The sequence below is a fragment of the Erpetoichthys calabaricus genome, chromosome 8 (assembly GCF_900747795.2).
Source record: "Erpetoichthys calabaricus chromosome 8, fErpCal1.3, whole genome shotgun sequence".
NCBI lineage: Eukaryota > Metazoa > Chordata > Cladistia > Polypteriformes > Polypteridae > Erpetoichthys > Erpetoichthys calabaricus.
Window position 1 is genome coordinate 3,620,271 of NC_041401.2, and position 21,756 is coordinate 3,642,026.

General features: G+C 44.6%; 1 protein-coding gene across 2 annotated transcripts in view; it reads left to right on the forward strand.

Annotated features, from left to right (window-relative positions):
- Nucleotides 1-349: 349 nt before the first annotated feature.
- LOC114655306 (uncharacterized) overlaps nt 350-21,756 on the forward strand; it is a 53,786-nt gene continuing 32,379 nt past the window's right edge. The window contains exons 1-2 of one of the 2 annotated variants that reach the window (XM_028806198.2): nt 350-925; nt 17,058-17,166. In XM_028806198.2, the coding sequence (XP_028662031.1) occupies nt 17,072-17,166 (95 nt within the window). In that variant the 5' untranslated portion in view covers nt 350-925; nt 17,058-17,071. Of the gene's footprint in view, nt 926-16,896; nt 17,167-21,756 lie in introns of those variants that run through there. The other variant, XM_051930706.1, reaches the window with a different exon arrangement.

The following is a 21,756-nucleotide window of genomic DNA, read 5'->3' on the forward strand; positions in this document are numbered from 1 at the left end:
CTTATTTCAACATATACGAGCCTAAATTAGGATTTGATTTCGGGTTAGCGAATCTTATCGCTGTAGCAAGAACAACTGCTTTTACGCTTTGAGCCAAAGCGCTTTAACAGACTAGTGAGTGACCAAATCGACTGCTGACTGCGCAGATATCAATGACGTCATTACGCTAGCGTGACTCAAAATCACGTGACTGGCGCATTTGAAGCGGCGCTTCGAAAGCTCGACACAGTGTCGAAACCTGAGTATCGAGCGGCCCATCACTACCCTGCAATCCAATTGGCTGTTCTTTATCATCAGTCACGTGGTAGTCAAGCTCTCTCTCTCTCTCTCTCTCTCTCCTGTGCTGCACTAAAGCGATACAGTAAAAGGTTCGCAGTCTTGGTGTGAAACGTCCCATCGCGAAGTATTTCAGTTGCCAAGAGTGGAACTGTAACGCAACAATGAAAGCTCGACGACTGCAAGGAGTAATTGTCGGAAAGCTGGTGATATTCGAAGTGAAAATGACAGAAAATGAAGGACCGCGAAAACAGGCCCAGGCACTCGATTATCCAAAGGGAGGAAAAATATCCAGGACATCCAAGCAAACTAATAATGATATGCAGAAATACAGGAGGCGCCCAACTGATCTCAGATTTGGATTTTATTTACTTGTGACAACCACGTCTTTCTCATGAAGACGAACGTTTGTATAGGTTTCAAATGACGTAGTGATCCATAAGTGGCAGTGACATGGGAGTGGCGTCTGTTGCATTTTGTCGCCGCCTCCTTGGTTCAGTTCTTGCATTCTCCGGCCGCACTTTGCAGGGTCGACGTGCTTCCTGATGTTTTCATCCATTAATCGGGAGTTACCCAGACCAGCGCGTCGTTGGAAGACGTGAGAGGAAAAGAGGCACAAATTAAGCCTTTGCAGTTTAAAACCCATCAGGTAAGTTTTGCAGGTTATTTACAGAGGGAATTGTTAAGCTAAATTTTAATTAGGTGTTGTATTTAAATTTTGAACAGCTTTGATTCTGAATTCTACATCTGGATGCGCCAGCTAACTTCTTTAATAATTTTAGTAGTATTCAATTTAAAAAGATAATAAAAATACAGAATTGATAACTTATAAAAAGATCACTCACTGTGGCGGTTTAGTTCTAGGCTTCTACATCTATGTTACGATTTTTATATAAAAACTTGATCAAGCCTGGAAAGAAACTGCAGGGTTACAGCAACAGATAAAAAGGCACAAATTGCATGTAACAAGAATTCTAATACAGTGGAACCTCTAGATACGAGTTTAATTCGTTCCAGCACTGAGCTTGTATAGCGAATTTCTCGTATCTAGAACAAACTTCCCCATTAAAAATAATTGAAATCCAGTTAATCCGTTCTGCACCCCAAATATATTAACATAAAAATCAATTTTCCTAACAAATAACACTGATAAATTATATATACTGTAGTCTACCTTTAATAAATAACACTGGTAAATAATAGAACTGATTATTAAAAGAATCAAAACAGGTGTCCAAAGTGCAGTAGAGCATTCAATAAATCTTTAAATAAATAATCCTTAAAACAGTTGTGAAGTGGAGGTTTAAAGTACATAAGAATAACAATCCTTTAACACGAGGTTAAAACGTCAAAAGGATGCAGTCTTTAAAAAACAGATGACAATCCCCGGTGCTTCTTCTCTGTTACCGTCTCACCTGCTTCTCCCATGCGGGCTCTGCAACAGGCGAGACACTTAATGCAGCTGACCTTCTCTACACTGTCCTGCTTCAGCTGTTTGGCTCGCCTGTTCAGCTACACGCGAGCCTGTACTCGCTCGCTCTCTCGCACCGACTTCCTACTGCTGCGGATTCCTTCCTCCTCCTGCAACCTCCGCTCTCTCTCCTCTCCTCTCTTTTCTTTTACTTCTTCTCCCCCTTAACTGGCTCGCGCTTCTCTATATATGCGGGGAAGACATGGCAGCTGCTAGGGTTACCACACTCTCTCTCTCTCTCTCTCTCTCTCTCTCTCTCTCTCTCTCTCTCTCTCTCTCTCTCTCTCTCTCTCTCTCTCTCTCTCTCTCTCTCTCTCTCTCTCTCTCTCTCTCTCTCTCTCTCTCTCTCTCTCTCTCTCTCCTTTTACTTCTTCTCGCGCTTCTCTATATATGCGGGGAGGACATGGCAGCTGCAGCCCATCAGCCACAGGAACAATCATGGGTGTGGGCAGTTTCCCACCTGTGCACTTAAGTGAGAAACGCAGACATCGCGGCTCACAACTGCTACCACGCCCCCTCGCTAAGCCGTGAGCTATACCCACAGCCTGGCACGTGGCTCGTTACGTGAGCCAATGCTCGCATTTAGATCTGAATTTTTCGCTCATACTTTCCTCGTATTTTGAATTTCTCGTATACAGAGGTGATCGTATCTCGAGGTTCCACTGTAATCTTAAGTATGCTAACAGAGTACAAATACACATATAAGGAGAATCGTTCCCACCTCAGACGTCTCGGGGATTTCATGAGATCTACCAGTTACCTAAAAACATCTACAGGTATACCACTGAAAGGAGGCGTTACTGCCTGGATTGGGAAAATCATGTAACAGGGCAGGCAGGGAGTGTGGTGTGGTCAGCTGAACTTCTAAGACATCTACAACAGTAATACCTGACCACAACAACAGCATTTATTTGTATAGCACGTTTTCATACAAATGATGTAGCTCAAAGTGCTTTACAAGATGAAGAAAGAAAAGTTTATTAAAAACAAAAATATAAAAGTAAGATTAGGACCAGGGCAGAGAAAATTACCAATGTATGAAGCCATCCCAACAACAGTTTCTTGTCTGCCCTACAAGTCAGGTAACGGTACGGAATCAGAGATCAAAGTCCACAGACCATCTTTGAAAAGGAAAGTGTCCCTCTTACATTCAGTTAAGTTATTCATTTAGGTGTTATTTTTCACGTATTTAAAATTTTATGAACTGTTTATATTTATAAAGTCCATCCGTCTATTTTCCAACCCGCTGAATCCGAACACAGGGTCACGGGGGTCTGCTGGAGCCAATCCCAGCCAACACAGGGCACAAGGCAGGAACCAATCCCGGGCAGGGTGCCAACCCACTGCAGGACACACACAAACACACACCAAGCACACACTAGGGCCAATTTAGAATCGCCAATCCACCTAACCTGCATGTCTTTGGACTGTGGGAGGAAACCGGAGCGCCAGGAAGAAACCCACACAGACACGGGGAGAACATGCAAACTTCACACAGGGAGGACCCGGGAAGCGAACCAGGGTCTCCTGACTGCGAGGCAGCGCCACCGTGCTGCCCTATTTATAAATTCGCGCATTATTATTGTTGTCCTTTTATATTCTTAAAGGCACAGTCAATGGTGTTGAGCAATTAAGCACTACACGACAGATTGCACTGTATATTTTGCATGTGACAGTTAAAAAAAAAAAAGTGAAATCTACAAGTATATTAACATAGTGCAGGTACTTATTAAGTGATTAGAATTGTGCATACTTGCCAATTACAGTTTCACAGTCCAGGATGTCTGTTATTGGCACAATATAATGGCACACAGTGTAAGGGGGTGACTCGTTACAGAGCTTGAAGATTGATGGTACCAATGACCTCACATTGTGCTCCTTGGACTAATGCAGTTCCCTCTTGTCTCTTACTGAAGGTGCTCCTGATAAAGTGTGTGAGAGTTACTGTCCCGGATAGTTGGCAACTCCCTGAGTGACCGCCTGCTGTGCCACTTCTTGTGGCGAGTCCAGCTTGACTCTTAGGATTGATCCGGTCTTTTTAATCGGGTTGTTTCATCCATTGGCATCACTTGCACTACTTCCATGTTCCCAGGACGCTGCTGCATTCAGAGTTACACTGGCCTCTGCAGACTGGTTTGTTGCATTTCTACTCCAGGGTTAGGTTCCCCTTCAGAGGAGTGGCCTTTGACAACCCCTTAGATTTCTAATAAAATAGAAGCACGCATGGTTTTACTTGTATACACATAATAGATAGAACTTTATTTGTCCCCATGTGGAAATTTGACTTTTACAGAAGCTCCTTAAATAAATAAATACATAAGACCACAGTGTGTATGTATAAGTATTTAACACAAACCAAAATGACTAAAAAGAAAGAAACCTTTTGAGTTGACCGTCCTAGTCACAGCAGTGAGGCGCAATAAAGAGGTATTGCTGTTGGCATAAAGGAGCTCCAGTCGCGTGTCCCGACACACATGCTAAATAATTCGTTGGCTTTTGGAGTGTCAGAGGGTGGTGCAGTATTGTTCATATATATTAAATTAATTCGATTGATAAATCAGTCGCTGTATCAGTAAGTTCAAATACAAGGTCCATTGAGTAGCGGTGTTATTTTGCGTGGTACAGCTGAGTCAGCCACACCCCCCCCTGCTTCAGTCCAATCCTGTCAGATTGCGTTCAGTGCATCGCTTTAAAAAAACCCAAAGCAAGCCAGTTGGCATCTCGACGTGAAAAGATACACGCGGCGAGTAAGACCAAGCAATTATACGTGGTCACGGGTGAGAACACGAGTGGTCCGCATCTTGTTCTTTCTAAGCCACTTGCATAGCGGAATGAGACATGGAAGAAGGAGGGACAGACAGCTTAGCCGGGAAACACTAGGCGCGCGTACACGAGAACACGCGGCACTGAACAGAACGCGTTTCCGGATTTCCCATTTAAATCGCGCGCTGTAGGTTGCACATTTATCCACTTGTGAGCATACGTCACCTAAATCCGCGTCTAGCCATATGGGTTCATATGATGAAGTGGATACAACTCGTACATTGAAGGAAGTTCCACTTCTCTAGCCAATGAGTTGCGGGGGGCGGGGCTTACCAAATAAAATTGGGAAACCTCATAGATCAGGAGGCACTTTTGAAGGTGACAGATCGATTGGATGAGAGGCTCTTATTGCACAACATAAGGTAAAAAGCACCCCACGTTACACGCGGTGTTTCAGTTTTTGAACAGTTTGTTGTTTATTTTTATATTCTGTGTGGTATAGCGGGTCCGCGGCTTCCAATAAATAAAATGGGCGCGTTTGCATGACCGCGGGGAGTTCATGAGGTGATAGGAGCGAGTCGCACTTGCACTCGGGGGTGTATATGTACGGGTCGAACTAGAGAAAAGGGGAGATAAATTGTGATAGAGAGAAATGGAAAGAAAGTGGATGAATGGCAGCTTAGCAGGACGATCTGGCCACCTTGGATTCGGAGACACCACGGGCTGGGGCCCCGCGAAGGAGCGTTAGACGGTGGCGCTCTGGGGGTTAGTTCGCCCCTCTGAAAATAAGTGAGTGGGGTGAGCAGAGAGGTGTCCTCCCGTGGGATCTGAGGAGCGACTGCGGGTGCGCGAAAGATCGAGGGAGGAGAGCTGATCTCGATGGTCTGGCAGTGACATCCGTAACGGGGATAAGACGTAGGTTAGCTGAAGTTGCTCGTGGCTGTTGGTCTCCGCCAGCTGTGAGTAATGGGAGGGCCAAGGAGTAAAGCGAGTGAGAGGCTGCATTTTTAACTTGTGCATTTTTTAACCTGATTTTTAAAGGATTATTTATTGATGGTTTTTAGCCCCACTGGACACTTGTTTTTATGGGTTTATTTATTGAATTAATGCACGTTTTTGTTTTGATTGATTTCTTCTACCATCACCAGTATTACTTTCTCTGGCCAAAATATTCCTCTTTCCACATCTGTTACTAATTTGGGTGTTAGAATGGACTCCCAACTTACTTTTGACACCCACATCAAATATCTCTGTAAGTCATCTTTTTTCCATCTCAAGAACATCGCCAAACTCCACCCATTACTCACCCTGGCAGATGCAGAGAAACTCGTCCATGCCTTTGTCTCTTCCAGGCTGGATTACTGTAATGCGCTCCTCATTGGGATTCCTGGCAAGAGTATCCAGAGACTCCAGTATATTCAGAACAGCGCTGCCAGGATCCTGATGAGGGTGCGAAAGTATGATCACATCACCCCAATCCTGAAAACCCTTCACTGGCTCCCTGTTTCATTCAAAATAGAGTACAAGGTCTCCCTTCTTACCCATCTGTGCATTTATGGATATGCCCCTCTTTATCTACAGGAACTCCTTACCCCTCATAACTCCTTACGTTCCCTCCGCTCTGTACACACTAACACTCTTCAAGTCCCCAGAACTAAGCTCAGCAGCATGGGTGACAGGGCGTTTTCATCGGTGGCGCCGAGGCTGTGGAATGCCCTCCCTGATTACCTGAGAGCCCCACAGTCGACTGAGGCCTTTAAGCGAAACCTAAAAACTCATCTTTTTAGAAAGTCATTTTGTTAAAGTATTTTATAGACTCTTCTGTTTTTTTTTTTATTTTATTATTCTATTTTTACTCTGTAGCACTTTGGGATTGCTAAAATATAAAGTGCAATATAAATAAAATTTATTATTATTATTATTTAATAGTACTAGGGTGTTGTACCGTGTTAGCCATTATGAATGTAGAGAAAAGCCAAGCAAAATGACCCCTTTTATTGGCCAACTAAAAAGATTACAATATGCAAGCTTTTGAGGCAACTCGGGCCCCTTCTTCAGGCGAGATGTAGTCATTGATTGATTTTAATAAAAGTACTTATACACTTTTTTGGAAATATCCCCTGGCTTCATGTGAGATTTGTCCCCATTTGTCAGCTCATCTCGGTTATAACTATCGACGGTGTTGGGTTCGAGGCTCCTATAAGGACGCTGGGAGCGTGAAGAGAACCCGCATCGTCACATTCTGCCAGCAACTCGGGTACTTTATTACAGTTTACTTGTGATGGGTGGTTCGTTGCTGTTAATACCAGTCTACCATGTAAAGATGAATCCAGTTAAGTATACTGTATATGAATTTTCTTTTTGTTTTGCAAAGTATGTGCTCATTTGCTGATGTCCTCTCTGGTACGTTTCACTAAAAACTGTATTATGTGCACCTGTGTTGTATGGTCTGCCTTCCAGGGCTTTACTTGTTAAATGACTTTTGTTTTTAAAAAAGGGGGCGCAAGACAGAACGTGATTTTTGTCATATATCTGTGTTGATCCTGGGTTCGCTTCCCGGGTCCTCTCTGCGTGGAGTTTGCATGTTCTCCCCGTGTCTGCGTGGGTTTCCTCCGGGCGCTCCGGTTTTCTCCCACAGTCCACAGACATGCAGGTTAGGTGGATTGGCGGTTCTAAATTGGCCCTAGTGTGTGCTTGGTGTGTGGGTGTGTGTTTGTGTGTGTCCTGCGGTGGGTTGGCACCCTGCCCAGGATTGGTTCCCTGCCTTGTGCCCTGTGTTGGCTGGGATTGGCTCCAGCAGACCCCCGTGACCCTGTGTTCGGATTCAGTGGGTTGGAAAATGGATGGATGGATGGATCTGTGTTGATTTTATAGAAAATAAGTAAACATTATTTAAAAGAGCAATGTTCTGCCTATGACAATGTAGATTTGCCTTCGAGCAAGTCTTCCTCCATAGCACTGACTGATTTAGGATTAAGAGGTGGTGTGTTTTTTTTTTTTTTTTTTTTTTTTTTTTTTGTAGCATGCAGTCTGTTCCTTTAACTTTTTAGTGCTATCCATCCATCCTCTTCCGCTTATCCGAGGTCGGGTCGCGGGGGCAGCAGCTTGAGCAGAGATGCCCAGACTTCCCTCTCCCCGGCCACTTCTAGCTCTTCCGGGAGAATCCCAAGGTGTTCCCAGGCCAGCCAGGAGACATAGTCCCTCCAACGTGTCCTGGGTCTTCCCCGGGGCCTCCTCCCGGTTGGACGTGCCCGGAACACCTCACCAGGGAGGCGTCCAGGAGGCATCCTGATCAGATGCCCGAGCCACCTCATCTGACTGCTCTCGATGCAGAGGAGCAGCGGCTCTACTCTGAGCTCCTCCCGGATGACTGAGCTTCTCACCCTATCTTTAAGGGAGAGCCCAGACACCCTGCGGAGGAAACTCATTTCGGCCGCTTGTATTCGCAATCTCGTTCTTTCGGTCACTACCCATAGCTCATAACCACAGGTGAGGGTAGGAACATAGATCGACTGGTAAATTGAGAGCTTCGCCTTGCGGCTCAGCTCCTTTTTCACCACGACAGACCGATGCAGCGCCCTCATCACTGTGGACGCCGCACCGATCCGCCTGTCGATCTCACGCTCCATTCTTCCCTCACTCGTGAACAAGAGATACTTGAACTCCTCCACTTGGGGCAGGATCTCGCTCCCAACCCTGAGAGGGCACTCCACCCTTTTCCGGCTGAGGACCATGGTCTCGGATTTGGAGGTGCTGATTCCCATTCCAGCCGCTTCACACTCAGCTGCGAACCGATCCAGAGAGAGCTGAAGATCACGGCCTGATGAAGCAAACAGGACAACATCATCTGCAAAAAGCAGTGACCCAATCCTGAGCCCACCAAACCGGACCCCCTCAACACCCTGGCTGCGCCTAGAAATTCTGTCCATAAAAGTTATGAACAGAATCGGTGACAATGGGCAGCCCTGGCGGAGTCCAACTCTCACTGGAAACGGGTTCGACTTACTGCCGGCAATGCGGACCAAGCTCTGGCACCGATCGTACAGGGACCGAACAGCCCTTATCAGGGGGGCCGGTACCCCATACTCTCGGAGTACCCCCCACAGGATTCCCCGAGGGACACGGTCGAATGCCTTTCAAAAGTCCACAAAACACATGTAGACTGGTTGGGCGAACTCCCATGCACCCTCCAGGACCCTGCTAAGGGTGTAGAGCTGATCCACTGTTCCACGACCAGGACGAAAACCACACTGTTCCTCCTGAATCCAAGGCTCGACTATCCGACGGACCCTCCTCTCCAGGACCCCTGAATAGACTTTTCCAGGGAGGCTGAGGAGTGTGATCCCTCTGTAGTTGGAACACACCCTCCGGTCCCCCTTCTTAAAGAGGGGGACCACCACCTCGGTCTGCCAATCCAAAGGCACTGTCCCTGATGTCCATGCGATGTTGCAGAGACTTGTCAACCAAGACAGCCCTACAACATCCAGAGCCTCGAGGAACTCCGGGCGTATCTCATCCACCCCCGGGGCCCTGCCACCAAGGAGTTTTTTGACCACCTCGGTGACCTCGGTCCCAGAGATGGGGGAGCCCACCTCCGAGTCCCCAGGCTCTGCTTCCTCATTGGAAGGCATGTTAATGGGATTGAGTAGGTCTTCGAAGTATTCCCCCCACCGACCCACAACGTCCCGAGTCGAGGTCAGCAGTGCACCATCACCACCATATACAGTGTTGTCACTGCACTGCTCCCCCCCCCCCCCCGAGACGCCGGACGGTGGACCAGAATCTCCTCGAAGCCGTCCGAAAGTCGTTCTCCATGGCCTCCCCAAACTCCTCCCACGCCCGAGTTTTTGCCTCAGCAACCACCAAAGCCGCCTGCCGGTACCTATCAGCTGCCTCCAGGGTCCCACAGGACAAAAGGGGCCGGTAGGACTCCTTCTTCAGCTTGACGGCATCCCTCACCGTCGGTGTCCACCAATGGGTTCGGGGATTGCCGCCACGACAGGCACCGACCACCTTACGGCCACCGCTCTGGTCAGCCGCCTCAACAATAGAGGCACAGAACATGGCCCATTCAGACTCAATGTCCCCCACCTCCCTCGGGATGTGGTCGAAGTTCTGCCGGAGGTGGGAGTTGAAGCTACTTCTGACAGGGGGCTCTGCCAGACGTTCCCAGCAGACCCTCACAACACGTTTGGGCCTACCACGCCTGACCAGCATCCTCCCCTACCATCGAAGCCAACTCACCACCAGGTGGTGATCAGTTGATAGCTCCGCCCCTCTCTTCACCCGAGTGTCCAAGACATGTGGCCGCAGGTCCGACGACACGACCACAAAGTCGATCATCGAACTGAGGCCTAGGGTGTCCTGGTGCCAAGTGCACATATGAACACCCCTATGCTTGAACATGGTGTTCGTAATGGACAATCCGTGACGAGCACAGAAGTCCAATAACAAAACACCGCTCGGGTTCAGATCGAGGGGGCCATTCCTCCCAATCATGCCCTTCCAGGTCTCACTGTCATTGCCCACGTGAGCATTGAAGTCTCCCAGCAGTACGAGGGAGTCCCCCGAAGGTATGCCCTCTAGCACCCCCTCCAGGGACTCCAAAAAGTGTGGGTACTCTGAACTGCTGTTCAGTGCATACGCACAAACAACAGTTAGGACCCGTCCCCCCACCAGAAGGTGAAGGGAGGCTACCCTCTCGTCCACCGGGGTAAACCCCAATGTACAGGCTCCAAGTCGGGGGGCAATAAGTATACCCACACCCACTCGGCGCCTCTCACCGGGGGCAACTCCAGAGTGGTACAGAGTCCAGCCCCTCTCAAGGAGATTGGTTCCAGAGTCCCAGGCTGTGTGTCGAGGTGAGCCCGACTATATCTAGCCGGAACCTCTCAACTTCGCGCACTAGCTCAGGCTCCTTCCCCTTCAGAGAGGTGACATTCCACGTCCCAAGAGCCAGCTTCTGTAGCCGAGGATCGGACCGCCAAGGTCCCCGCCTTCGGCCACTACCCAACTCACACTGCACCCGACCTCCTTGGCCCCTCCCATAGGTGGTGAGCCCATGGGAAGGGGGACCCACGTTGCCTCTTCGGGCTGTGCCCGGCCGAGCCCCATGGGTGCAGGCCCGGCCACCAGGCGCTCGCCATCGAGCCCCACCTCCAGGCCTGGCTCCAGAGTGGGGCCCCGGTGACCCGCGTCCGGGCAAGGGAAAACGCCGTCCAAAATTGTTTTTCTTCATAGGAGGTTTGTTTAACCGCTCTTTGTCTCATCCCTCACCTAGGACCAGTTTGCCTTGGGTGGCCCTACCAGGGGCATAAAGCCCCGGACAACAGAGCTCCTAGGATCATTGGGACACGCAAACCCCTCCACCACGATAAGTTGGTGGTTCGAGGAGCAGTACAGTAATCTAGTCGACTGAAAACAAAAGAGTAAACTAATTTTTGAGCATCTTTCAATGATATGAGGTCTAATTTTTAGGACTTTTATTCCTTATGCATCAAGTTTATTTCTAATAATCTCATTATATACATTATTGCCAATCACTAAAATTTCTGTTTTCTCTTTATTTAGCTTGAGAAAATTACTATTCATCCATTTAGAAACACAAGACATTGTGTTAGTGAAACAAGAGTCGGGGTCATCAGGGGCTGTTGATGAATACAGCTGTGTGTCATCAGCATAGCTGTGGTAGCTCACATTTTGCCCTGAGATAATTGGACCTAACGGAAGCATGTAAATCGAAAAGAGCAGTGGACCCAGGATAGAGCCTTGTGGAATACCATATAGAATATCATGTGTCTTTGAGTTATAATTACCACAACTAACAAAGAATACACTATTAACATTTACGTTGTGTTCGGGACTGTGGGAACCATTTAACATGTCGACAAAATGAAAATCATCAAGATCTGTGTTAATTGAAAATTGTTTTTTGTTTACATTCATGAAACGAAATATACAATATAATTACAATCTTTGCACCACGTTAGAGTTTAGTAAAACGTTAATAAGTGATTACATTTTTTAAAATGTACTATGCATGTGTGCAGTATTGTTCTAAACCAATTTAGAATGAACATTTAAGCCAGTCTAATATTTTTAAATATCTATGTGAAGACAACGGCAATACATATTCTACACTGAATTATGATAGACTAGGGGGCTCTGCCCCCTGCTCGCTTCGCTCGCCAACCCCTGGTGCTGGGTAACCCAAAATACATTGATGTATGTATGAGATATATTGGAGTGTAAAGGTGTAGATGACGAACAAAGGAAGTAAAGAACCCATAGCATGGCACATTAGAAAGATTTATTGGAATATTTCTTTATACACAACATTTGTAGTAAAGATGGTGTATTGTCCTTGAATGAGTTTTCCTTGGTATGGAGTATCTATAACTTTAATGTCAGATGAATGCCGAACTCTTGAGAAGGCAACATAAAGTTGTCCATGTCCAAATACAGGCTCAGATAGGTATATGTCAACTCTGTCCATGGTTTGTCCTTGGGATTTGTTGATTGTCATGGCAAATGCAGGTTTAATGGGAAATTGGCGTCGTTTAAGTGTAAAAGGTAATTCCAGGTCAGAACTTGTAAGGTCAACTCTAGGAATCAAAACAGTATTGTTAGAATGTGATCCTGTAAGTACTTTTGCTTCAATAACATTGTCTGTCATGGTGTTGATGACTAAACGTGTACCGTTGCATAAACCTTGTTTAGTATTAAGGTTTTTTAATAGCATGACTATTGTCCCGATTTTAAGGTTAAGATTGTGTTGTGGTAATCCGGCTGGGTTAATAGTGTTTAAATATTCAAAGGGGAAATTAAGATGCTCATTCTCGTCATCAGAATCAACATTGTCAGTACTTAGAAACAGGCGGCTTTCTCCAGGAAGTAACGCAATGACCTGCTTATTTATGCGATCAACGTCAGTATTCTTTGGACATAATATAGCCCGTTGTGTTAACAGTGGTATCTGGTCTAATGAGATTGGTGTTCCAAACACCTCCGTCACTAAGTCGTCGCAGATAAAGGCTTGAGGGATCTGAATAATATCTGGGTGAAGTACATTGTTTTCAGGAAGGTTCATTCGTTGATAGTGAATTATGATAGATACTTTATTAATCCCAAGGGGAAATTCACCTACTCCCGTAGTAGCATACCGATAAAGAAAATATTAAGAGTGATAACAATGCAGGTGTACAGACAGACAATAACTTTGTATAATGTTAACGTTTACCCCCCCCCCCCCCCCCACCGTGGAATTGAAGAGTCACATAGTGTGATGGAGGAGCGATCTCCTCAGTCTGTCAGTGGAGCAGGACGGTGACAGTAGTCTGTCACTGAAGCTGCTCCTCTGTCTGGAGATGATCCTGTTCAGTGGATGCAGTGGATTCTCCATTATTGACAGTAGTCTGCTCAGCGCCCGTCGCTCTGCCGCAGATGTCAGACTGTCCAGCTCCGTGCCTACAATAGAGCCTGCCTTCCTCACCAGTTTGTCCAGGCGTGAGGCGTCCCTCTTCTTTATGCTGCCTCTCCAGCACACCACCGCGTAGAAGAGGGCGCTCGCCACAACCGTCTGATAGAACATCTGCAGCCTTCTAAGGAAGTATAGTCGGCTCTGTCCTCTCTTGCACAGTATTGGCAGTCCAGTCCAGTTTATCATCCAGCTGCACTCCCAGGTATTTATAGGTCTGTACCCTCTGCACACAGTCACCTCTGATGATCACGGGGTCCATGAGGGGCCTGGTCCTCCTAAAATCCACCATCAGTTCCTTGGTTTTGCTGGTGTTCAGGTGTAGGTGGTTTGAGTCACACCATTTAACAAAGTCCATGATTAGGTCCCTATTCTCCTCCTCCTGCCCACTCCTGATGCAGCCCACGATAGCAGTGTCACCAGCAAACTTTTGCACATGGCAGGACTCCGAGTTGTATTGGAAGTACGATGTATATAGGCTGAACAGGACCGGAGAAAGTACAGTCCCCTGTGGTGCTCCTGTGTTGCTGACCACAATGTCAGACCTGCAGTTCCCGAGACGCACATACTGAGGTCTGTCTGTAAGATAGTCCACGATCCATGACACCAGGTATGAATCTACTCCCATCTCTGTCAGCTTGTCCCTAAGGAGCAGAGGTTGGATGGTGTTGAAGGCGCTAGAGAAGTCCAGAAACATAATTCTTACTGCACCACTGCCTCTGTCCAAGTGGGAGAGGGATCGGTGTACCATGTAGATGATGGCATCCTTCGCTCCCACCTTCTCCTGGTATGCGAACTGCAGAGGGTCGAGGGCGTGGCGGACCTATGGCCTCAGGTGGTGAAGCAGCAGCCGCTCCATGGTCTTCATCACATGTGATGTCAGGGCAACAGGCCGGAAGTCATTCAGCTCACTAGGACGTGATACCTTTGGGACTGGGGTGATGCAAGATGTTTTCCAAAGCCTCGGGACTCTCCCCTGTTCCAGGCTCAGGTTGAAGATGCGCTGTAGAGGACCCCCCAGCTCCAACGCACAGGCCTTCAGCAGTTGTGGTGATACTTCATCTGGACCCGCTGCTTTGCTGGCACGAACTCTCCTCAGCTGTCTGCTTACCTGCGCTGCTGTAATTGTGGGTGGTGGTAAACTCTCTCCTATGCTGGTATCAGCAGAAGGAAGTGTGGAGGGTGCAGTACTCCGAGGTGAGAGTGGGTCAGGGTGGTCAAACCTGTTAAAGAAGTTGTTCATTTGGTTTGCTCTCTCCACATCTCTCTTGATGGGGGTACCCCGCTTCGAGCTGCAGCCAGTGATGATCTTCATCCCATCCCACACTTCTTTCATGCTGTTATTCTGCAACTTCTGCTCCAGCTTTCTCCTGTACTGCTCCTTCGCCGCCCTGAGCTGGACTCGGAGTTCCTTCTGCACGTGCTTGAGCTCATGCTGATCACCGCCTTTAAAAGCCCTTTTCTTCTGGTTCAAAAGGCCCTTGATGTCACTTGTAATCCATGGCTTGTTGTTAGCAGCGTACAGTTCTTACTGGAACTACAATGTCCATACAGAAGTTGATGTATTCAGTAGTGCAGTCAACAACCTCCTCGATGTTCTCACTATGTGACCCCTGAAGGATATCCCAGTCTGTAGTTCCAGTCTCTCAGAGCCTGCTCTGCCTCGGGGGAGGCATTATTAGATATTAATTGCCTTATATAGAACTGCTCTAGTTTTTGTCACTTGTTATTATAAATGATGAGCCATCAAAAGAAAAATACTAATAAGAACACACTTTATTTGTATAGCACCCTGCCCAAAATTTCCGAAAGAACAACAGGACCTATATAACATTGGCTAAAAATAGATAGATAGATAAATATCTCACTAAATAAAGATAAATACAGGATATACTGTACAAAACATTCAAATATAATAAGACAATAATGCAGACTAAAATACAACATATAATACTACAAACAAATCTTGAACAAATAGCATAAATTGTGATAAAAATGCAAACCCCGAGTACCTGGACAGATAGAGGGGTTAAACTGAAAGAAGGGGCAGAATGTCAGGTCTGTTTAATGTCTTCCTAAACAAATGAGTCAGCTGATGTCATTAATTTTGGGAGGTCATTCCAAAGTCAGGGCGCTATACAGCCGAAGGCCCTGCTGTCACCCACAGAGTTAGTGCCCAGGTTAGTGAGGGGCACAGAATGAGAGGACCTTAGTGGGCAGGTCAATACCAGAATTTGATATTCAATCCTGTAAGACACAGGGAGCAGTGAAGGTGCAGCAGGATGGCTGTGATGTGCTCGCTGTTGTTGGTTCGTGTCAGGACTGTATATCCTGTATTTATCTTTATTTAGTGAGATATTATTTTTAGCCAATGTTATATAGGTCCTGTTGTTCTTTCTGAATTTTGGGCAGGGTGCTATATAAATAAAGCGTGTTCTTATTAGTGTTTTTTTTTTTTTTTTTTTGATGGCTCATCGTTTTATAATAATAATAATAAGTGACAAAAACTAGAGCAGTTCTATATAAGCCAATAAATATATAGCATAATTCAGTGTAGGATATATGTATGTCTTCACATGTTTAAAAATATTGGATTGGTTTAAATGTTCATTCTAAATTGGTTTAGAACAATATTGCACACATGCATAGTACATTTTAAAAACGTAATCACTTTTATTGTTAACGTTTTAATAAACTCTAACGTGGTGCAAACATTGTAATTATATTGTATATTTCGTTTCATGAATGTAAACGAATAACTATTTTCAATTAACACAGATCTTTGTAACAATAGGATTGTTAAGCCTTAAGATAATGTTCCCACACGGAGGGTTTTGAAGATAGCACCGGAAGAAGCATAGAATAGGGACTGTCGCTGGCTGTCAACTACTGTGAAATAAACAGACATAAACTGGAACCATGAGTCTGTGCCTTTTAATAATCTCGAGAGAGAAACAATCTTGATGATTTTAATTTTGTCGACATGGTAAATGGTTCCCACAGTCCCAAACACAACGTAAATGTTAATAGTGTATTTCACAGAAATGATCCGTATTGTTTAGTTTGATGTATGACCCGACGTGATGGCAGAAACCCTCTGAACTTCACAATGATGCATATTATTTAGTTTCTGAACCCGAAGTTACTTTCCGGGCTTTGCCGAGACCTGCCGAAACCTTCCAAAAGTAATTTTACGAAGTTATTCCTGAAACGACGGAGACTTCATTTCCGGGTCTACAACTGCGGTGACGTATGGTGCTGTGCTGCAGACTGAGGAGATTGTTCCTCACCCACAGTATGCGACTCTTAAATTCCACCGTGGGGGTAAACGTTAACACTACACAAGATTATAGACTGTTATACCTGGCTCACACTCTCCACCTTGCCTTTTTTTTTTTTTTTTAACTTGCACTGCGCTTTTATTACTCTTTAATTAATATTGTTATTATCAGTATGCTGCTGCTGGAGAATTTCCCCTTGGGATTAATAAAGTGTCTGTCTGTCTGTCTGTCTGTCTAATGAGAATTTCCCCTTGGGGATTAATAGTCTCAGTCTCTCTCTCTCTCTCTCTCTCTCTCTCTCTGTTGCGCAGCTCTTACGTTCGTAGACGTGCAGCTGTTGCAAGCGTCCCATGCCATATACGGACTTACAGACATCATTTGGTGAATGACGCTCCCTTCTGTCCAATGGGAGAATATTTTCCAGGGTTGACCCGGCAGATCAATCTCCTAGTGAGCCTTGGACCGTCTTGTTTATTATTTGAATCAAGATTCGTAGTGAGTCTTTTGCTGCTCAAGGTTTAAGAGGTTAAATTGAATATGCGAATGACATAAAACATTTTATGTTTAAAGATGCAGAATTTACTTTTTAAAAAGTGCTGAAAGAAAAACGTTTTTGTATACCATGTTGTAATATTTCCATTGTTTCTTAAACAGATCTTAAGTGACGATCCTAAGTTTGAGTAATCTATGTTGTGATTTTTTTTCCTCTTCAAATCTGATGTATATTTCCCCCATCTTTTGGGTTTACAACTCTCACTCTCTCTCTGTCTCTCATCTCATCTTATCTTAGTGCCACATCTCAGAATGCATCTGGATCAGTTTTTATTTTTGGCATCAGCACTATATCCATGTGTGACTTTATGGATCTTTTTGAGTGATTTGCAGAAGAACATAATCTGGTAAGTGTTTTGTAAATGTATGTAATAAATGTGCAATGCAATGGAACAAAATGTAAGGATTGCTTAACAGTCAGTGTTTGAACTCCACTGGTTGTAACAGGTCCCTTACTTAGATGGTGAGAGAAGGCCTTCAGTTATATTTTGCTGCATATACTCACCGTGACCTTAAATAAAGCAATTCAAGCTGTTTTTTCTAAAATATCTTCTGGTCTGTTCAAATGAAGCCATCTTATATACTCTGTTAATTAGAATGAAAACTTGCACATGGCTAAGAACATAGTTTGAGACACTTAAACTAATCTCTGGCAACAAATTTAAAACTGATATTTTTATAGTGATTATAACCCAATTTAATCAGATTATTTTAGATTTGTAATTTGAATTATTATAATCGGTTTTGCACTTTTCTCAACTGATTCGTTGGAGACGTAGGGAAAAATTAACAAGCACTTGCTGGTTAGATTTATTGGTGATTCCACATTTACCCCTGTGTGAGTGGGCCTTGTGATATACTGGTGCAATAACCCAGAGCCGTTTCCTGCATTGTGTCCAGGAATCCTCTTCTATTGAATTGCATTGTGTATTTGAAGTGGTTTTGTTAAGTACAAAAATCAACGTCCCAAAGGTTGCCATTTGCTTTTTTTGGTTCACAGCTAAAGCTAAACACTGAGTGTGAATAGTGGTCTGGAAATACAATTGGCTGCCATCTTTTGTGCTGGCAGGATTTCATATGTGACAATTAGATACAGTAGCAATTTGGAATTATATGCATTGTTTTTCATCTAAATTCTCAACCGGTGTGATTATTACAATAAATTCAGTATGTGCTTTGCTTCCAGTAGCCGAACCACTTAACTCTGGTTTGGTGGACAAAGCTGAATGGAAAGAGTAGTCGCCCAATAGTTGTGGGTTTCCATTACTCACAATTTAAATAGCTTTCTTTAACAGACGTCATAAGCTGTAACCTGTTTCTAGGATTTTTAGTTCATAAGAAAAAAAACTTTTATTTCATTTTGGTACCAGTAGTTGCGAGACATGGACGCTATCCAGTGACTTGAGATGAAGACTGGACTCCTTTGGTACTATGTCTCTCCGGAAAATCCTTGGATACCATTGGTTTGACTTTGTGTTGGTCATATAGTCCCGAATGAGGCACATTACCTGCATTGTGAGGGAGCATCAGTTACAGCACTATGGCCATGTGGCGCGTTTCCCTGAGGGTGATCCGGCTTACAAGACCCTCATTGTTGAGGACCCGAGTGACTGGACCACACCAAGGGGTCGCTCATGTAACACCTGGCTGCGGCAGATAGAGGGTCATTTCCGGAGGGTGGGACTGGACTGCGTGTCTGCCTGGGGGATTGCCAACCGGGATCCCGAGTTGTTTCATTGTGAAGTGGGTGTGGCGACACACTGTACCAGTGCATGCTCCCCAACGTGACTTGACCAGTAGTCCTCTGTAACTGCTCACTGCAGCTGTAAAGTGTATAAAATGTACTTCAAACACAAAGTCTGGCCATTTAATTGAACATCTTCAAACGGAGTCTAGAAAGCCCAGTCTTGAGTCTGAATCATAAAGCCACAGTGGCGTAACTAGGGGCGGGCAGCACATTTTTGGGGGCAGCATTATTGGCCAAAAGGCTCAGTACAATATTTGTGTGTAAGCAGCGGGGTTCGGAGAAATATCACTCATGAAAGAAAAAAGTAAAATTCTTTTTTATATCCACGAGTGCTACAAAAATAATTTTCAGACTGTGCTTCTGTGATGGCATCGGACACAGCAGTTGAAATTTATGAGGCGATAACAAAAATAAACATAAACATTACACTGATAATAATTTCTATGAAGATAACCAACTAATTTATAATTTAGTTTCGTTATCAATCTGAATGCGTTCTTGCTCTGTGAAAAAACATTCCCACCCATCACTTGTACACTACACTGGTTCTGGTTTTCGCAGCATAATTATAATAAGCCATGTTATTATTATTAGTTTGTCTGTTTTGTCTATACTATATCACTGATGCTTATAAATAATTATATGTGAAAATGTATTGCTGTGTCTTTATATATGAATAAATCTATGCAAAATTTATCTTAATTTTTCTCTATACGTCCTTTTAATTTTCTATTTAAATAGGTTGACATATTCAGATACAGTAGGGCAAAAAAAGTATTTAGTGAGCCACCAATTGTGCAAGTTTTCCCACTTAAAAAGATGAGAGAGGACTGTAATTTTCATCATAGGTATACCTCAACTATGAGAGACAAAATCAGAAAAAAAAATGCAGAAAATCACATTGTCTGATTTTTGAAGAATTTATTTGCAAATTATGGTGGAAAAAAGTATTTGGTCAATAACAAAAGTTCATCTCAATACTTTGTTATATACCCTTTGTTGGCAATGACAGAGGTCAAACGTTTTCTGTAAGTCTTCACAAGGTTTTCACACACTGTTGCTGGTATTTTGGCCCATTCCTCCATGCAGATCTCCACTAGAGCAGTGATGTTTTGGGGCTGTCGCTGGGCAACACGGACTTTCAACTCCCTCCAAAGATTTTCTATGGGGTTGAGATGTGGAGACTGGCTAGGCCACTCCAGGACCTTGAAATGCTTCTTACGAAGCCACTTCTTCGTTACCCGGGCAGTGTGTTTGGGATCATTGTCATGCTGAAAGACCCAGCCACATTTCATCTTCAATGCCCTTGCTGATGGAAGGAGGTTTTTACTCAAAATCTGACGATACATGGCCCCATTCATTCTTTTCTTTACACGAATCAGTCGTCCTGGTCCTTTCGCAGAATAACAGCCCCAAAGCATGATGTTTACACCCCCATGCTTTACTGTAGGTATGGTGTTCTTTGGATGCAACTCAGCATTCTTTCTCCTCCAAACACGACGTTCTATTTTGGTTTCATCTGACCATATGACATTCTCCCAATCCTCCCTCTTCTGGATCATCCAAATGCTCTCTAGCAAACTTCAGACGGGCCTGCACATGTACTGGCTTAAGCAGGGGGACACGTCTGGCACTGCAGGATTTGAGTCCCTGGCGGCGTAGTGTGTTACTGATGGTAGCCTTTGTTACTTTGGTCCCAGCTCTCTGCAGGTCATTCACTGGGTCCCCCCGTGTGGTTCTGGGATTTTTGCTCACCGTTCTTGTGATCATTTTGACCCCACAGGGTGAGATCTTGCGTGGAGCCCCAGATCGAGGGAGATTATCAGTGGTCTTGTATGTCTTCCATTTTCTAATAATTGCTCCCACAGTTGATTTTCTTCACACCAAGCTGCTTACCTATTGCAGATTCAGTCTGTCTTCCCAGCCTGGTGCAGGTCTACAATTTTGTTTCTGGTGTCCTTTGACAGCTCTTTGGTCTTGGCCATAGTGGAGTTTGGAGTGTGACTGTTTGAGGTTGTGGACAGGTGTCTTTTATATTGATAACGAGTTCAAACAGGTGCCATTAATACAGGTAACGAGTGGAGGACAGAGGAGCCTCTTACAGAAGAAGTTACAGGTCTGTGAGAGCCAGAAATCTTGCTTGTTTGTAGGTGACCAAATACTTATTTTCCACCATAATTTGCAAATAAATTCTTTAAAAATCAGACAATGTGATTTTCTGGATTTTCTTTTCTCATTTTGTCTCTCATAGTTGAGGTATACCTATGATGAAAATTACAGGCCCCTCTCATCTTTTTAAGTGGGGGAACCTGCACAATTGGTGGCTGACTAAATACTTTTTTGCCCTACTGTATGTTGGAATGTGGCAAATTGAAGCCCCACCCTGAGTAGCATGAACTCGTCGCCACTGTAAAGCTAGCAGTCACATAAAGCATGAATGTCATGCCGATTGTAAAGAAATTTCTAAATTTTGCCTCTTCTCTACCTTTCTCTTTGGAGACCCCCTGGAACAGAATTGTTTTGAACTCTCACCATTTTTTAGGGTCTTCAAGTACTGAAGTCTTATTAAGAAGACCTAAGGATGGAATCTTTGTTTCTTCTTGTATCATTTTTAGGATTTTTAAAAAGTTCCGTATGTCTATTAATCTTGCGTTCACTGCTGCTTTTTACCATCCATCCATCCATTATCCAACCCGCTGAATCCGAACACAGGGTCACGGGGGTCTGCCGGAGCCAATCCCAGCCAACACAGGGCACAAGGCAGGAAACAATCCTGGGCAGGGTGCCAACCCACCGCAGTGCTTTTTACCTTTTTTTTTCATTGTATGGGCAATAGTGTGGTTTGGAAGCATTTTTATTCCATTTCATACTTTTAAGTTCTAAATTAAAAATAGCTAAGGGTGCAACACAAATATTCTTATGTATCAATTATGTATACCACATTGTTTTTGGTAATGGATAAGAAAAGAAATTTTAATCTCATGTTTTCAGGAAGAGAAAACTTGAGAACAATTCTGATTCAATGGTCTTAAAGGGGAACAAATCTCAATGGCAAAGAGTTCATGTATTTGCATGCACACTCATAATTGTTTTTTAAGGTGAATAACTTGGTTAAAGCTGAAACCCGGTTTCTTAAAAATCCACATTTTACATGGGCAAGTAATTTGCTGGAGTTCTCCTTTGCCAAAAA